Here is an 18,775-nt window from a genome sequence, read left to right as displayed (position 1 = left end):
AGTTTGTATGGGAAATGGTCTAATTGCATGCAATGGAGTTCTTACTAACACAATGAAGCAAATGTTTAATAGGGTGAATAAAATCTGCAGAACAGGATCTTGTATTGGGCTTACAGATTTCAGGTCATAAAATGTAACAGGATCTGCTTTTCATTTTATCACTAAAATCAGAAGAAAAGAGCACATCTGAATCAGATCTTTAGTGAGGTCTGGGTCTGAATAATGCACAAATGTTCCCGTACGAACGCCTGTCTCCATTACAAATGACTTGCTACACTGATGAACATGACACGTCACACCCCAGCGTATCAGTTTTCACAGCACACGGTATCTGCAGTGGAATGAAAAACCAAAATGCTAAAGTACAAAAAAGGAACCCGCTGCTCAGATGTAAAGGGGAAGTGTTTGAGCTGCAATATGTGTGCTGAAGGAAAATGGCAATGGCTGCTTACATCAAAGAAAGTCCCTGCATGTTCCAGGATGAGCTGGCTGGAGTCAGGCTTGTTTTTGCAGTAGGTGACATACATCTGAAATTTATCTGCCTGTGAAAACAAACATCAAGGGGAAAACAAAATAAGCTGTTACTTTGTTCCCACAATCTCTCATTAAGGCTCACCAGGATAAATGCAGGAGATAAACCCCCACCTCTCCCAGCATTAAGAAAAACGCAAATCAAAAACTGAGGAGGTACAGTCAGTCCATAGCTCACCTGAGCATTTCTGGGGGGGATGAGATGCACCACGTAATGACTACGGGGGTGTTTCTTTAACAAGTGTTACAGAGGGAATGCCAAACACTTTAAAGCATCTGTAATATTATTTCTAGGTTACATAGATTGTATCCAAAAGTGAGAAGGCCTCAAATCTCACTCACAAAGTGTTGACTCTATCACCTACTTGCAGATAAAGTCACCATGGAAACTCTGGGCAAGAGACTCATCTAGATCAAACTATCTAGAGTCAACATTTTTGATTAGAGGTTGCTCAGATTTCCAAGGCCTGGCCTTTCCTACTTGGTTCACATTCTAATGCCTCAAACTTTATGTTGTGCTAAGAGTGTTTTGCATTTCTCTTCCTAATTTATTTATTTTTAAGAGGAAATTAAAAGCATCTGTGCACTCCTGCCTTAGAGCAGTTTCGCATTACTGAAATGGGCTCTCTGGGGAGGCAGGCAAGCCAAGGGAAAGAGGAACACTGACTCTGTGGAATCGTATAGGATTTTTGATAGCAGGTATCTAAACAGCAGGGTCTTCTAACTGGGCAGGTTTATTTTTACGTGCATAACAGTACACACAGCTCTGGACAGGCACTATTACTGATGGGACTGTCATGTGCCATTATTGTGTGACTAATGTTACTATCTTAAAAAAGCCACTAAGATTTTGCATAGGATGATATGTGAACATGCCTGTCTTTCTTTAAATGTGGAACCTCTTTTCTGTAAACATTTTTTTCTGAGGCACTTTTATCAATATTTCCATCACATTTTTTAATTAAAAACTTGTTTGAAATGGTCCAAATACACTGTTTTCGGTAAATGAAAATGCTCCACGATGACTTTGAAGATACTAATTCTCAGCATTAAAATATGAACAAAGCCATCAGAAAAATCATCAAAAAGGTTGAATTTCCTGGTAAATATTTTGAAGAGAGGACAGTTTTCATACAAATAATTTACCATAGCTAATTCCCGGAGACAACTACGCCTTTAAGACTTTTAGCATCAAGACTTCAAAGGCTCTGTTGGAAATTGTCAAACAGATGCCATTAGGTAATGGAATCAGACAGCCCAGTCACTCAGCAATTTGATAATCATTTCTGAAGGAAAATGCTGCATTTTGCATAATGTGTCTTTCTGGAAGTCTCATGCATTTCTGCAATCTTSTGAAGAGGGCACATTATGATTTTAAGCGTTCCTGTTCCTAGAATCCTCTGCAAAGCAATAGATGTCATGTTTATTAGACAGGCTGCAGAACCAGCACRGGTGAAAGCTTCCTGGTCAAAGGCAGAGACTCTAAAGCCTCCAAACTGTTGCTCACGATCCAAGGCAGGGAGCTCTCATCCCAGGTGAGGTAAAGGGGGAAGCAGCCCTTGTTCCAGGTTAGCCCTTGCTCTCACTTATCAAGAAGCCCTAACCCTCGCACCACTTCTCAGTTTGTTTCTGTCTGTGCTGGAGCAATTAATTTGAATAARTAATGACAAGAGGAGCCTCATTACCCAGGTGACGAAGCAGTGGCCCACATCCTCAGGCAGTTGTTCGTACTTCTCTAGTTCTTTCAAAAAAATACTGAAAAAAAAGAAGAAACCAATATAATCATAACTAAGCACCCAGAAGAGACATATGGCCAAAGAGTTATTCAGTGTTAACGATCAATTATTGTATCTTGATCACATGGCTAATCAAAAGTGTCCTGCCTGTGGAAAAAACATGTCCCTACTGAGAGATGCTTCATTATTTGAGCACCGCAGTGTTTGCCTCAGCTAGAAAATGAATCTTCAAAAAGATCTTGTGCAGCGGTCAGAGCACCACGAGCAAGAGAGGGAGAGTGGGAAGGTAACTAGGGGATTTCAGAACACTTTTTAAATGGGCAAAGAATAATTATCAATATGACTGGGCAATTCATGTGGGCTGGAAGTCCATTTACGTTTTGGTAAARGTCCTTTCAATGTAAGAAGTGATTTTATTCTAATAGCCTGATATGTTTGGAAGCTGCTTGCACAAAAGCTTGAGAAGGGCAACCTCTGCTGGACCTCATCTTTGTGTCTATGGCAGCACAGTTTAGCTGTCTGAGGCACTGAAAGTTTCAATGGGGAAAGGCTTTCTGATTTGCATTGTTTTTAATCTGTAACTTGAAGACAGATTTTAAAATATTCAGACTGAGCTTGCATGATATTATGTATCTTACTCCTACAGCATTCACGTTATCACAGGGAAACAATGTCAGGAATGACAAACTCAGGTTCTGTTCCTTTAATTTTGATGAACTATTTGCATTTGAAAATACCATACACATTTTCATCCACCTGCATATCTCTTGCAGACACAATGGAGCCTGAGAGCTTCTCATATTTTRATAGGGACACTATTGTAATACTACATGTATGAAGCACTATGCATCCATCAATACCTCATTTCTTCATCTGTTAAAACTGAAAGAGTATGCCTTATTATTTCTACATCTCGTTCTTCCTCCAATGGATAAACTGTTATTTATCTTACAGATTTTTAAAGCATAGATACAGTGCCATGAGATAGGAGGTGTGTATAGGACTACAGAGTATTGGTGTAACATAAATTTAACATTTTTAATCYGCTGTTGGCAAAGTTTAAACAAAAACTTATTTAATTTTTGTAAAAGAAAAAATAAGAAATTAAATATTTTGTAAATCTGGATCAATATCTTTACTGYTGCATCTGATTGCACATGTTCATTGCAGAATCTGCATAGATGTATTTATATTTTTTACGCATTTATTAAAATYAGTAAACATAAACAGAAATGTTAGAAAAACCTACTTGTTATGAAAGTCATATATCTCCTGGATGTTACCAAAGATGATGTGTTCTTTATTAAGGATCCCAGGGGGTATTTCTTCCACTCCACTTGTCATTTCCCATAGGTAGGTCTGGAAGACATCAGCAATTCTCAGTTTGGAGAGTAAATGCAGTACAAAARAATAGATCTCCCTGTTTCCTTGCCGAAGGCACAGACTGACAAAAGAACTGCGCACTTTGAGATTAAACTAAAAGCTAAAAAAAGAGAATTAGTGTCCCAGGGTCACAAAAAGCTCTCCTGAGAAATTCAGAATGCTGATGCCAAGAAATCTGAAGGAAAAGCAGAATTRTGCAAACACTGGTGTTTGCTGCCCATCCAATGGTGCCCAAGAACTACAGGCAAAACCACGGAAAAGTTGGGCTTGCCACTTCAGTGGCATTAGATGCATAAAGGTCCCTTTCTAGCCTCAGAAATGTGAGAGCTGCCAAACTGCACCGAAATACATTCTGCTGTTTGCCCTAAGACCCATAGATCCTTTGGAAACAGCCTTCAGCACAGCAAGGCAAAACATGGAACACAGCAAACACAGCTCTTTCTTTAGCCTGGCATCATCCAATGGAATGAGTGTTAATTCTTAAGGAAATGCTCCCTAATTCAAAAAAAAAAAAAAAAAAAAAAGACTGTAAGCCAATAAATTTTATGTCAGCTCACAAACATATTGCTCCTTGCTGAGTCTCAGGCAATCACTTCTGCTCTTCAAGGAGATGAGGAGTTTTGCAAATAAAGGCCACCTTTGCACTCAGGTGCCCAGGGGCTGCAGGCATTGACAGCCTCATGCAGGAAGTGCAGAGCCTGGGGCTGCCAGGGACAGGAAAACCCGCTCTGCTGCCCGCCTGCTCCCACCGCCAGCAGCAMCCGGCTCGCCTGCTCTCTCCAGCCCTGGCCCTTAACTTCCCTCAGTGCTCCAGTGCTCCTGCAGGATCTATCCTTAGCTGACCCCATAGACTAGTGGCTGTCCCCTATGGACYGTTTTTAGGGCCAGCCTTGCAGGGGCACTTTGTGGTACAGTGAATGGCACTACTAATGCATGCCAGGATGCCATGTGCTTGCTGAGAATACTGGAGACTGCCCACGCTGCAGCTTACCTCCAGACATTCATGCAAGTCCCTCACATAAGCTTTTTCAGTCTGAAGCAGCTCGGCCATAATGAACCTGGAGAAAGAAAGTATTTTAGATGCTTTGGACAAGACAGACATCTGTACAATGAACAGGAAACAAATATTCCTTCCACAGCCTTCATCAATCATTGTACTTCCACTCTAAATATTCAGCTGCCTCACTTTGCATATTCCAGCTCCACGAATGACATATTTCCTACTTGTAGGATTATTTTTAAAATACTTTTTCTTCAAAACAATCCATCAACTTGTATTTCTGCAACACTCTGGTGATGATATCTGCATGCTCAGCCTTGGTGGACAACTGATTCTCAGTAACATCAAAGCTTTTTTTTTTTTTTTTTTTTTTTTTTAGTAAGAACTTGAGAGTGACTCACAACACCTGCATTTTCACACATATTTAGCTGTAAGTCACACTGAAGCTTGATCCTAAGTGAGAATACAGATAGAGCTAGGAGGGACTGCTAGCCCAAAGTGTCTTCAGGAGCTTGGTMCCTGACTGGAGGCTATCCAAACCCCTGTGAGCAACAAGCACTCCTCAGTGCCTCAAGCTGGGCATCAAAGCTGAAATGCCCTGTGTTTGGAAAATGTATGTGCCATAGGTGCACCCAAGCATACCCTCTGTCCTGAAAGCAGAAATAGTTTCTTAGCAAAGTTATCCATTGTAATGGATATTTCAGAGGACTGAGAAAGATCTACTGGAATGTTTCCTTAGTATTATCACACAAAACCTAAYGAAAAATACTGTAAAATTATTTTTTAGATTTATATAAAGGAATACTCTCCCAGTATTTACTCCAGCATGAAATACTTTCAATTCTATCAGTTCTGCATTCACTGACAMTTGAATTTGAACTTCCAGTGAAATCTGAATTCACTGAAATGCATATTGAACTGCCCTTGATGTCAATGGAGTTTAGAATAAAACTACACACATGCAGTTGCTTTTTAGTTTTTCTACTTATTCTACTTTTTCCATACAGCTGGAAAGACATCATGACAACAGCTACCAAAGTCTAGGCTCCTTTGCATTTCTGAAAGTAACTTCTGATTAAAAAGGCTACAAACAAACAAACAAAAAAAAAAACCCCCAAAACTCTATGTTCTGAAAATCCTTCTCTAACCAACAGTCAAAACTTCTGCTCTACCACTGCAGGCCTCTTTCTACAGCCCTACACCTGAAAGGAATGATAGGACAGTCAGTTCTCATTATGCAGGTATCACTGAATCATCTTTGGACAACATCTCCTTACAGACCCGGAGAGTTTTTGGACATACTCTTTCTTTCTGGCAGACTTTCTTTTTTCTTCATTGGCTTCATGGTTTGCATCACGTAGTTTCACTTCCCGGTCCGAAAGACTTGCTGGAATAATATCTAGCTCTAGGTCCTTGTTATCCTAGAAACAGGAATGGTGCAGTTTTAAATTCAATTAATCCTACTGGTGTGCAAAAGACAGCATGCTCATGAGGTTAAATGGTTAAAAGGGACAAAAGGAGGATAAAGCTACCAATAGCAGAAGGAAGGAAATTCAAAGAGTTTTACAAGAACTAAGGAGAGAAAAGGAGAGATTACCCTTCAACTTCCTCTTGCATAGGAAAGGATTTTAAAAAATACTATGAATTTAAAGCCCCTCCATTTTTACTTCTGCCTAGGAGAAGGCATAGACAAAGGTCTGAATTTTACCTTACTCCTTCACACTAGAATTAGTTTCTTTATACCTGACTTCATAAATAGTCTGGTAAAGTAGGTCAATACCCAGTAAGAGCCTGCAGACAATCCCTGCTTCCAAGAGCTTTTTGTCATGGAAATGCCTTTCCMGAAAGCTATTAGTAGTGATGTTTAAAACAGAAATCCTATTAGAATAGCATTTCTAAAGTATTTTGAAGGTGTAAGTGAGGGAATTTATTCATCCTTCTTGATACTTAATTTTGAAGGATGGTCAATTGAAAGCTATTTAAGTGTCTCCTCCTCTGAAAATTTCCCCAAGAGTGCAGCCAGGGAATAGCAGAAGGATCATATTTTTTCTCTTGTATTGCTCTATTTCACCTAAAAGAGCTCAGAGATTTTTKTTGTTGTTGTTGTTGCTAGTTAAAGGATGAGAAAGTGGAACCTTGCAAACAAATCCTAGTTTGGGCTGAAGATGATGGTATGAGAACAGGATTATGGCCCACACCAAAGTCAATATACACTTTGATTTAAATAACGCACTTCCCACTCTTTCTCAGTACTGCATGGTCTTCCTGAAAATGGTTGCAATCATTTACTAGAAAGTCAGATCATCATCTACTTGGAAAGTCTGAACATCATCTGCCTCCTTGTCCTCTCACTGATCTGTCGCAATTAATAAGCCTCTTCTCTTCAGAAAGAACAATTCTGAGGTTAGCTGGATTTTAAGTGATTCTAACACACATATGATGACCTGCAGCATTCACTCCACAGCCTTCTTTTCCCTCTGCGATTTTCAACTTCAGTGCAAAGAGCCAACTGGAGCTGGACTTACAGTACCTCTGTATTGATTCCAAGAGCTTTTTCCAGGGAGTAGCGGTATTTCCCCATCCTGAGAGAGAAGTCACGGTAGCGTTTGTCAACAGTGGTGACCCACTTCCTAATTTCAGTGGCATGTATATGTCCTTTTTCTACAAAGCTGTCAGCCAGCTGGATGAGGAGCTTCACTTTCTCTTTTGTTTGCTGCCCAAAATAAGAGTTTTGTGACATTATTATTTCCTTTGCATTTAATTTATATAGCAGTCAGAAGCGGCTCATAATCTTATGTACATCATTAAATAGAGTGTGTACTTCATCTTGAACAGCATCAGGTGCATTAAACTTCCCCCAGTACAATAAGAAGTAATGACATTTTTTAAAAGACCTATATGAAGCTGTCGGAGATAGAAAAAGCTAAGAGTTTTGAAATCAAACACATAAAAAATATTAAGGAAAACAGACTGGAAATTAGATAAATCTTTCCACAAGCAAAAACTTATTTTTTGTGTGCCTTGGACAAGATTTAAAAATCTCACATTGTGATTTTCAGCTACTCTGAATTTATATCTTGATGGTTCTGCTGAAAAGGGTAGATGGTGCATTAATACATGAGATATCAGCCAAGGAAGTGGGTCTGAGTCACTGATCTCAGCTTTAGAAACAAACAGAATTTTAATCTAAATTCCTGGCTGATTACAACTTTCCCAGACAGCTCCAGCTGGAGAATTACAAACTGAGAGAGGTCTGGACTATAGAATGTATACCAAGTCCTCAAACCTTTCAGAGGTCTTTCCTATTCTATCTGGACGCTGATTGCCCTTTAGTTACCATGATATTCAATGTCAAAGAACATGCAAATCCGGCATAAACCGGACAGTTAAAAATTTTAAAGACAAACTTTCATTTAGCATGTTTATCCCAGTGATTAAAGGTATCTGGTTCCTATGTCTGAGTCAACTCAAAAATGCTTATTACGTCTGTGGACAGAGACAGCAGCTATAGAAAACACTCTCAAAAAGCAGCAGGAGGATCAGTCGTATCCCCTTAGATGCTGGAAAGCAACTTTTCCAAGATGGGCAGAAGCTTCCACTCTGCTTGAAGGGGGACACACTGCCAGCATATGATTACATCAGCAATCTGGTTACACATCGTCACATGCACATCAGACCAGAAAGCAACTAGCAAGTTTCAAACACAAAACTGAATTCATGAAATATCAGCAGAAAAATAATTGAACCGCAGAATCAGAGAGCACCTTAGCAAACTAATTGAGTATTTGAACAGTGTTAGGTATGGAAGAGTGAAAATCTGACTTTGTGTCATACTTAAAGGGTATCACATTCCCCAAACCCCCTGATGTTTTTGCTTTCCATACACTTGGTTTGGCCAGAAAGCTGCTWGGATCAGAGAAGGTTTTCAGTTACTGTCTCTTTTGAGAATAGCATCCATCTGGAGTGACATATATTTATGAGACTGTATGTGGCACTGGAAATCCTCTACGTCAGCTGCAAGGAAGTGATTTACTAGAGCCAGGGGAGCAGGACTAGAGGTATCAGTGAAAGGAACAGCTGGTCAATGAGGAACAAGGTGTAAAATCTAATCCTGAGCTAGCTCACAAGTTGAAATGGAAACTTCAGAATKAATCAGGATTATTCTGATTAAACTTAATTGATAAACCAGTACATCTCTGATTTCCATCCAGTACAGTCCATCAGAAGTGGACTGATTATGGATGGTTAGAATCCACAAGTATTGTTAAAAGAATTCTGCATGGATCCTAGCCGAATAAATTAATTTCTATCCATTGCTGTTTATCCCAAACTTTCACAAGCACTCAAAATCAGGAAAAAAAGAAGGGCATGAGAAAGAACACAGGCTGTGAATGAAACCCRTGCAAACATGGACAGCCTAATGAGGAATTTAAGGATTACAGAAGATCAATTTCAGGACAGAGTGAGATGAAGCCGTGTAACACCAAAGCTGTGCTCTGCTCCAGTCTGACTTTGCAATTTAGATCCTTATCAGTGAATGTTAATACCCCTGTGGATTCACTGTCTCTCAATTACCTATATGGTTGGAATTAATTTGTTTGAAGCAGATCCAAACACTATTACTCTGCAAAACCTCAGATTTCTCAGAATTGCTCCTCATAAATTAATAATAGATTCTTGGTAAGGCAGCTTTGTATTAAAAAATGCTCACCCTGGAGTTTACAAAGTATTAAAGTATTTCACTGGGATCAGTGGAACATTTATAATGAGATGAATGGTCATTCATGATCAGYCCAGCTGGAATTAATAAAAACAAACTGTGGTTGTAATAACAGAAGAAACAGACAGTGAATCAAAGATGACCTTGGGTATGTTCAGAGGCTATGGATTCATTAGTCTAGCTTATTTTGTACCATTTTCCTTGTACGATTTCTCGAGACTGGATGGGTGCRTTTCAGTTGGTATGAGGTTGCTGTGAACATTCTGTGCAAATTAACCTTCCCTCTGACCACAGCAGAAATGCTTCATGCCCAAAACAGACCAATAGAGAGAAAACCTCTTTTTTGTGCTAAAGTAAATGCCACAGTTCTCAAAAGAAATTTTACTTCTGCACTATGAATGCCAGGAAAAAAAAAGAAAATCAAAATAACATTATTGCAGAGATCTAAGGCATTGAAAGAGAGCTATAAATATAGGCTAAAGATGATGCCATAACTGGATGCAAGTCACTGTTTACCTTGGCAGGTACTCTGAATTCACCATATTCCTTCAGGAGTTCCTGGGTTTCTTCTGCTGATTCCCCTGTGGAGTTGTGAGTAGAGAGGTAATATTCGCCTGTTTCCTGGATCCAGTCTAAGGCCTGTGAATGTCGAAAACAACCAAAGGAAAACAAAACAAATAGTCTTTGTATTTCAAGAACTAATCCTCTGACAAAAGGCTGCCAAATGAAGGATGTCAGGTCCATTGGGACTTAATACCGTGTCTAGTAAAACATTTTCGAGGAGCATATAAAAAGGACGCATTAATTAAAGAAGGGGGAGAGAGTACCCAAGGTACTGCATGTTTCCTAGGACAAAATGGAGAGCAGGGAATTCTACCTATATTCAGACAACTCTGTACTTAGAAAAAAGACAGTTTTCTCATCAGCAATAGCAGACAAGTTTGCTCTCGCATTTGTTTTAAAGATGACGAGTAAAATTGGAAATGAATCTGTCCTGGCAAAAACACTGGRTTTTGGATGTTGGGTTTTGTTTTTGTAGACTGCCTTAAAAATACGTATTTCCCAGGCTGCCAAAAGCCACAGTCTTTAAATACAACCCGGGGATGYAACAAGAACTCCACACAGAGGCATCACTCAGATGCAAGGAGTATTTACACACTGTCAGGACAGACAGACCAAGTGGATTTTTTACACTACCTGCTTGGCGCTGCGTTCAAAGACAACGTACTGCTGGCACTGGTCTAATCGCCGCTTCTTCAGAGTCCAGAAGTGAAGGACCCGGTTCTCCCTCTGCAGCAGCTCACTGAGAATGGCTGCAGGGCAAAGGAAAACGACTGCATGACTAGGGAGTCCGTGCGTACTTGCAAAAACAAGCCATAAAAAGCTGAATTTACTCACTCTGACTGGACCAAACTCCCAAAGGGCAAGGCCCTGGGACAGCACTTCTTAAAAATAAGTATTGGCTCAAAAAGGCTGTTTTAAAAGAAAGAACAGAGTTTGGGATGCACCCCAGTAAATACACTAGTGTAGGTTACTGCCAGCCCTTCCATGTGCTCCCTGCACAGTAACTGCTGGGCATAGGGTTGGGCTGGGCTGCCTATCAGTCCCCCAACCTCATCCCTGTGCAGGCAAGACACAGCAGAAGATGCAGCAGGCCCTCAGGACCAGAACAGGTTTGCAGGAGGGCCGCTATTCTGGGGGCCTAGGAAATACCTTCTCCTTCAAAACCCGCAGTCCTCAGCCAGACCATAACAACCTCATAAAAGGGCATGATTTAGCTCTAAGAAATACACTGCAGGTTTAATTTGYAGATAAACACGTAGAGACTGCAAGAGACTTCCCGTGAGCAAGAGACTATCAGTGACCAACATTTTTAAATCTGGGTTTTCTACTTAAAGTGCACTAAATTGTGTGTAACTGGCAGCACGGTGGCTCATTCCAGGTACTGCTGCATGCGGAGCTCAGTATAAGGGTGCTGGTCACCAGCTCCATGGATGCCTCCTYGTCCTTAAGGTGCAACAGCCACTAGAGGGGGCTCAGAGGAGCGTGGCCCGGGCGCCAGCCGCACTGGTTGCATGAACATTTGGGTCCAGCTTGGTCCACCAAGGTGTGATCACTGACAGCAACCAGAAATAAGAGCCTTTTACCAAGAGCCCTTTTTAAAAATGTGCTGATATTTACTGCTTATGTACCAACTCTGCTGGCAGAAACTGGATTTGGATATATCCCTCCCAATTTGCAAGTCTGATATTTTTTACTGTGCAAAAACATTAATTTTTAAGTTAATGGCAAAATTCAGGATCCTCTGTCGTATCAGCAATTTTTTTGTCTACATCCTTGATCAGATCTCTGTATATACAGTTCATGCCAAGCATAACTTTTTTTTCCCCGTATTAATATATTTACTTTAGAAGCATACTAAGTGTTCTACAAAATAGTGATTTATTCTGAACTAAGTGCTCATTTCAAAGGTATTGCAAGTATCTTCAACATCTTTTTTCCAGTTATTTCTGTGGAGGGGAAATCAAGGCATGGTGAGAGCAAAGATCAGATTAACACTGAGGAACTAGGATCAGCAGAAAGAAAGAAAAGTAATCTTTTTGTGGCAGTATTTTCATTATCTGTGTACAACAAACCAAGGTTCCATCCCTCCCACATATAATGGCTGCATTGCTTTTAACCTGTATCTTTCTACAGCTTTGTAAGTAATCCAATAATAAGAAAAGAAAGGTTTTGTTCTGCAGATTGGCTTTGCTCATTTTTATCAGCACCCTGCAGCAATGCTATGCACACATTAACAACTGTTCAATGAAGCAGATGAGTGGAAGCATTTCAAACATCTCAGATGTATCAGTGTCTGATATGCTGGGGCTGTTCCAGGGACAAAAAWCTAGCCGAAATGAGCAAGTTGGGATTCATTTTCTGCTGTGCTCAGCAGCAACAGGATGCATCCTGACCCTGTGTCTGATGTGTACCTATTTATTGATGCATTCTATGACATTAAGGCAGAACTGTGCTTGATCATCTCAACTGATGGCTGCATAACGGGGGATGGCGCGGTGCATTGGCCCTGGCACCGCCTCGCCTGGCAAGGGAGGCTACAGAAGGCCCATGTAGAAGAGTTTTTCCTTTCATTCCCACACAACAGTAAGAGTTTTCCGTAGGTACTAAAACCTGGAAGAGCATGGATCACCTCCTGAGAGGCCTCACTATCACTGCTCAAGGTGCCGGGGCAGCAATTTCAGTGAGTGCAAAGAGCAAAATCCTAGACGCCTTTCTCAGCATCACCACAAATGTCAGGACAAACACAGAGCAGGAGAGAAACAAACAGAACACCTTCGGTGCTGTCACTGCATGAGGGCACCAACCTTTCACTTGCTGCTCAGGCCCCCTCGTATGGCTGGCTACACCGGGCATGCTGACGTTGTTCCTGTGGATGTACTTGAGGAAGACCTCGGCGTTCCTGCGTGCCAGTGTGCAGGCCTAAGGAAAACAGCCCCCACCAAGAAGACTTAATAAAAATGAGGGAAGAAAGTGAGGGCGAGCTAAGGCAGCTCTCTGCTCATTCTTCAGCAGGGAGCTTGCTTTCATACAGCAACTTAGCTAAGAATAAACAAACCATGCTTCAGCTAATAAACTAATAAATGTATTAAAATACAGGAGTCATTTTGAGCATAGTGCRCGATTTCATATCTTAAAGCAAATTAATGACAATAATAAACCAATTGTATGTGAAGTGCTAGTACCTCAGGGAGATTTTCAACCTAGTCAAAGCTATCTCCTCTATCATGAAATGTATTCGTTGCTTCTAGAAATGTAAAGTCAATAGGTGTCAGTTCTTAAAATCTTGCCTGCTAGAGTAGTTTTAGGTTGTAAATCATTTTTAGTGGAAGGTGGGAAGCTGGCTGCCCCTTGACTTGTCAGCCTGTCAGCTCTGCAGTTCTTACAAAGCAGCACCTGGAAGGCAGGACGAAAGCTCAGCCTCCAACCTGGTGCTGCCCTGCAGAGACCAGTTGCTTCAGTTGTCAGTAGTTCATTAGTTACTGGCTTGGAGGAAATAATGTGAAATGTTGTGTGTTTTTGTATAATGTCATTCTGTATTTGTACTTTTTGTATTTTTAAAATATATTTATATGTATTTTGCTTTTGTATTTATGTATTATTTATTTGTATTTTATTTTTGCATATATGTTATTTATAATGCTCCTCACAAGCAATTTTGAGAATAAATACTTAGGACTTGCACAGATAGCCTCCAAGTGCAATGCAAATACTACATAATCAATCCTGATGACTTCTTTCTGAGATACGTACCAATAATAACAYTTATTCACATCCATGACAACTGTGGGAAACTGGTCTTGGGCTTATACAGCCAGCCAGTAACTGAACTGAATGACACCTTCTCTCAAACTCAGCAATGCTGCTCTACTTACTTATTATTTACTTAATACTTACTTATTACTGCTTAATGCTTTCAGGACTAATATTTTCAGGAGTTTTCCTGATTTATTAGAGAAGTGAAACGATACCTTGAGAAAAGCCTCCTTCTGCTCCAGATGTTTGCTGATCAGAGGGATGACATGGTCTATCTCAGCTGCTGGTCCAAGTTTATCTCGGCCTCCACACCAGTCTTCATCCCGTCTGTATTCCTGCTCGAGGCTCTCCAACACGCTGCACACCTGAAGCATGCCCAGAGCACAGCAGTTCAGTTATCCAGAAACACAGTCAGGAAGATGACATTCACTAAAAGTCTACCAACCAAAAACATTTCAGACTAAGCATTTCGGACACTGGGCCATCCATCCTGCCACAGCATGGAGGATGATTGGATATAAAGGAATATATATGTGTACATATATAAGGCTCTGGACAGAATGACCTATCCCTAGAGATAGATCCCCTAGAGATTTCTACTATTTGAGATTCAGTTCACCTGGTTTAAGAGTGTTAAATTGTTATTCCCTTCCAAAGGGTAATGGGGAAGAAGCTCAGAAGGTTGTAGCAGGGCAGAGGTCAGTGTGGCCCCAGTGGCTCATTCAGGAAACAATCCCTGTTCCGGAAGGGTGCTTTAGATGTGTTTAAATCCTACTGAAGTCAAGGGACTTAGCACATACTTAAACAAAAACACATGCTTAAATATTTCCCTGAAACAAGGTCTGAAGCTGGAACTAATTCACTTCAGCTGCATGTTAGTTGCTCCCTATACAGCCTTTGTAAAGGCTGATGGAAACCAAAAGACACTAAATCAGTGTAGCAACCTAGGTAGAYGCAGGTATTTCCCTGTACAGAGTTTACATAAATTTCTTTCACCTTTATAGAATAATGGAAATGAGGAAAATAAACCAATACAGCCTGAAAACTGTGTGTGCAGCTGCCCTAATTTAGGCCCAGTCATTTGTATTACAGATCCAGAGGATGATTCTCAGTGTCCTGCACAGACACCTTGAAACTTTCCACTTAAAAAATGGTGAGGAGAGTTGATCCTTCTTTTTTTTTTTTTTTTTTTTTTTTTTTGAGCACCTCGATACACTTTTGGGGTTTGGAGACATCAAAGATTAATGAAAGCAGGTGGACAGCATGAGGTCCACCACTTTCCAAAGAGGATTTCCCTTGCAAATGTAAATATCATCAATGTTTTTTAATATGATGAGAGAAACAAATAAAAAAAACAGACTGTCAATATAGTCAGAGAGAAATTGAACTATATGAAAGTCACAGCTCCACCGAAGTAAGGATAATGTGATGCTTTTGGGGAAGGAATGCATAAAAGAATTGGCTAGTTGGGACAGTCTCTCTGGCCATCCAGATACTCTGAGAAATCAAGACATAGCAAATCCAATGCCATCCAGCCAGTGAATAGACACAGTCRAGGGCTGCAGATCAGTCATGCAGCCCAAGGGAGGGAGACAGGCTCCTTGCAGCAGATGGTTTACGAGCATTCAAAGACCGAATGATCTTTGCCCCAAATATCTGCTGAATAGACACAGCTAACAAACGAGCTGGTGGGCACTGCAGTCTGCTTGTCTGTGACTTGGAAACAGGAAGARCAACTGAATTGATAAATTACAGGCTATGCATATTTTGGCCAGCATATTTGACTGTCTAAAGCACTAATGAATCGCTTAATGGTTCTCATTTCTCACAGTCCTCCAGCAGCAGTAATTCTTTTCGATCCTGAGTGCATCAGGGATTGTAAATCTATTTGAAACTCTTCACAGTGAAGGACATTCATTACAAGGAATGAATTCATCTTAAACGTTCCTAAAAATGCATTAGACTAACACCACCAAAAAGTAGCCCAAGGATCATCTGCACCCTGGGTATTAAGAAAAATCTCTGTCCATAATGAGATATTTTTCTCGTGCTAAAACCTACTTCTGTCTAGTTCTCTAATTCAGAAATTAACTGTGTGATAAAAACAATAGATTTCCATGGAAATCACTGTTGCCTTTTGTAAAATCAGTTTCTGCACAGTCTGTTCTTACACAAGCTGCCTAGCTGCAGTGAGTTGCACCACGCTGGGCTATCTGAATATCTACAGTACAAGTTCACCTGCTTATGCAAAGGATGAATAATTCAACTTTGCCAGCAGCCAACTGGAAAGTGTTTTCAGTACATGGATGCCTGGAATGAGGTAGAATTTCGTCAACATCTAACAGCTAATGCTGTAATCACCTGTGCTGCAGATGGATTCAGGAGAAAGCACTTCATATCTTGCCATCTTTTGTGGCATGCTGATGTTTAAATGTTATTGAAAAGACTGGCTACTGCTGCTCACCAAAAAGCAAGTAATTAATTGCAAGTAGCTCCCAAGGAAAAAGAAGATTTATATTCCTCAAAATACATTCTAGCAACATAAGATGTTGAACTAAAATGACAGGATTTCAGAAAGACTTCCATTTGGAAAGGAGACAATGGAAAAAAATGTCATGAATCATATTGTTTTCAAATAATTTCAGTGAAAAGTTTAGTATGAAAGCTTTTGCATAATTCAAAATGCCTTTTTTTTGTTAAAATATCTGACAGCAAAGCAGTTTTGACCAGTTTAAACTCTTGCTTCCACATGTGGCTGAGCATTGCTGCACTGCTGGAGCAAATGGTCTTTCAGCTTATTTTGTCAATGCTGTGATGGTACTGGCCTGCTGCACTTGGCGCCGCAGTGGAAATCCCATAGGCCTCAGCCACTGTATTGGGTACCTTCACACTGGTGGTGGCCAACTGGGGGTCATRTAAGACTCACACTGGTCTTCTTTAGGTGCTAGCAAAGTTGGTTTGAGCCAGCCTTGGGGATGGAGACATGGAAAAACATGTCGGAAGACAGGACAGTTTATATAAAGTAGAGCAGGGCTGACTTAGAAGCCACTCCTCCTACCTTTAAGATCACTCAGGGAAAGGAACATAAATCCATGGTGATCCTTTGTGGAGAATCTGGCTCTGAGTTGAATCCAGCACCTCCCCAATAGCCTCAGGGGCACAGCCCCAGGTGGGCTCTGTGCAGGCCTGGAGGGATTTCACTGGTGATCTTGGCCAGAGGCAGGACCTTCCCACTACGCGCTGTGAGCTAAACCCATGTTGCTGTTCCAGTAACTACGATGTGGTTGTGGTGCAGTCCAGCTCACCTGCTCAGAGGTTTTATAGAAGGCCACCGAGGCATTAACCAGCTTGAGCCTGTCCTCCATCTTCAGCATCAACTGCTGCCAGTGCAAGGCCACCTTTTCAGCGCACTCTCTGATGGCATCAGCATCGTAGTGCCCGGCCTGCAGCAGCACTTCAGCTTTCTGCTGCACCTGCAGGGCACTCTGGTGTGTCTTCTGTAAGGAAGTGGCATGAAAGAGGGACTGTGTATGAGGGGAGAGAGAGAGGTTGTACAGATGTGCCAGACATATGGTAGAAAGGTGAAGCGAGGTGTGAGCATGGAGATGTGAGAAATTAAAACATTTTCAGAGTTTTTCTCAGTTAACAATTACCTTCCACAAAACACATCAGTTGTAAATATTCTCATACATTTGCAACACATTATTAAACATGAGGACTAGCAAGCACTGGCCAAAYTGGATTAGCTCCACTGATCAGTGGATCCCTTTGGACAAGGACAACGCAGGCAACTGCTGTGTTGAACTCACACCCACCCTGTCCTCAGCGCTGACTGCATCCAATAAAATCACCCAGGTACAAAAGCAACCAGGAAGGGCCTAACCACCCTCATAGACTCTTGCCAAGCAGTCTGCTGGCATCAGCAGCTTTACACATGTGTCTAATTGCCCTGTCTGCAGGATACAGTACATCAGCCCCAGAAAACAGGAAGATGTCTAAAGAAATTGGARATATTCTCAACAGATTTCACCAGAAAAAAAATGAGAAGGCAGTTTGGGTCACATAGTCAAAGAAACTGCCTCCATTATCTTTTTTTCCTTTAACACTATGAAATATCAACCACAAGACAGGTTTCAGAAGGCAAATTCACACATGCTGGAGTTACACTGTGCTGCCTTCAAGATCAGAGCTGGGCAAGTAAATAACCCAGTAGCCACCTTACATGCAGGGCTGAATTCTGTGCCCCGTTCCCCAGCCCACTTSCCAGCTCTCGGAACAGCTCAGTGGAGAACAGCCCCTGGCCCTTCCCAAACCCCCCGGTAGCTGTGTTCAGGCACGGCCTAGTCCAGCCTTTGATTTTAATCTTCCAAACAGAAGCCCTAAAATTTCCCATGGACTTCTCYGTTCTGTGTCCCATTTGTAACCGCTGCTGAAAAATTCTTGTGTGATATTTTTATGATCTAATCCTTCAGCCTGGAAAGTGGCTTGAAATCATCCAGTAATACACTAATGAATAATGTAACTATTCATTACATGCAAAGATATTAGCAAAAAAGGATTAATTCTTGGCAGAAACATGGAGAAAGATGTTCAAGAACAACTGGTTAAATTTAATAACCAGCTGCTTTACTGATGTGAGAGTCATAATGGTTGTTTTAAACAGACTTTAAAGGATTTAAAATGAAAATTAATTTAGCCTCTAGAATGCCTTTGGAGGCCTGTCTGCCCTGTGCGCTTTGCTGATCTCTTCCCCGTGTTGAGCTTTAAATGCTTTAAATATTTAATCTAGTGTTTTCTTCCTTTGCAAACTTAATTTCCCCTTGCACTGGTGTAACTCTCCTCTCCCTCTGTGACTTGCCCTTACCACCAAGGGCGAGCAGCTCCCCAGGGACACCCAGCTGTGACGACACGGAGCGGGTTCGGCCCCAACATGCTCAGGTGCCAGCTGGCACGGCACTGCGGGCAACCTGCTGCCTTGCCTTAGGAGCCACAGCAACAGCGAGCTGCCCCCTCGTCAGTGCGAGTGGAGCGGCATCAAAACGGGCCATTTGTTGAGATTTAAACTCTATAATACATATTCACTTATTC

The 18,775-nt window shown here is 41.2% G+C and overlaps 1 protein-coding gene across 1 annotated transcript in view; it reads right to left on the bottom strand.

Moving 5' to 3' along the window:
• Positions 1 to 18,775, bottom strand: part of KALRN (kalirin RhoGEF kinase) — a 464,489-nt gene that overhangs the window by 131,704 nt on the left and 314,010 nt on the right. Inside the window, exons 17-27 of the mRNA XM_026054352.1 lie at positions 16,993 to 17,211; positions 13,903 to 14,052; positions 12,739 to 12,853; positions 10,568 to 10,683; positions 9,887 to 10,009; positions 7,181 to 7,363; positions 5,953 to 6,071; positions 4,642 to 4,708; positions 3,517 to 3,626; positions 2,217 to 2,286; positions 453 to 542 (exon numbers count right to left, since the gene is read on the bottom strand). Of these exons, the coding sequence (XP_025910137.1) occupies positions 453 to 542; positions 2,217 to 2,286; positions 3,517 to 3,626; positions 4,642 to 4,708; positions 5,953 to 6,071; positions 7,181 to 7,363; positions 9,887 to 10,009; positions 10,568 to 10,683; positions 12,739 to 12,853; positions 13,903 to 14,052; positions 16,993 to 17,211 (1,362 nt within the window). The remainder of the gene's footprint in view (positions 1 to 452; positions 543 to 2,216; positions 2,287 to 3,516; positions 3,627 to 4,641; positions 4,709 to 5,952; positions 6,072 to 7,180; positions 7,364 to 9,886; positions 10,010 to 10,567; positions 10,684 to 12,738; positions 12,854 to 13,902; positions 14,053 to 16,992; positions 17,212 to 18,775) is intronic.

Source organism: Nothoprocta perdicaria, unplaced genomic scaffold (assembly GCF_003342845.1).
Source record: "Nothoprocta perdicaria isolate Ctin4 unplaced genomic scaffold, notPer1 scaffold_0, whole genome shotgun sequence".
Classification (NCBI taxonomy): Eukaryota; Metazoa; Chordata; class Aves; order Tinamiformes; family Tinamidae; genus Nothoprocta; species Nothoprocta perdicaria.
This window is presented reverse-complemented; position numbering and strand designations above follow the sequence as displayed.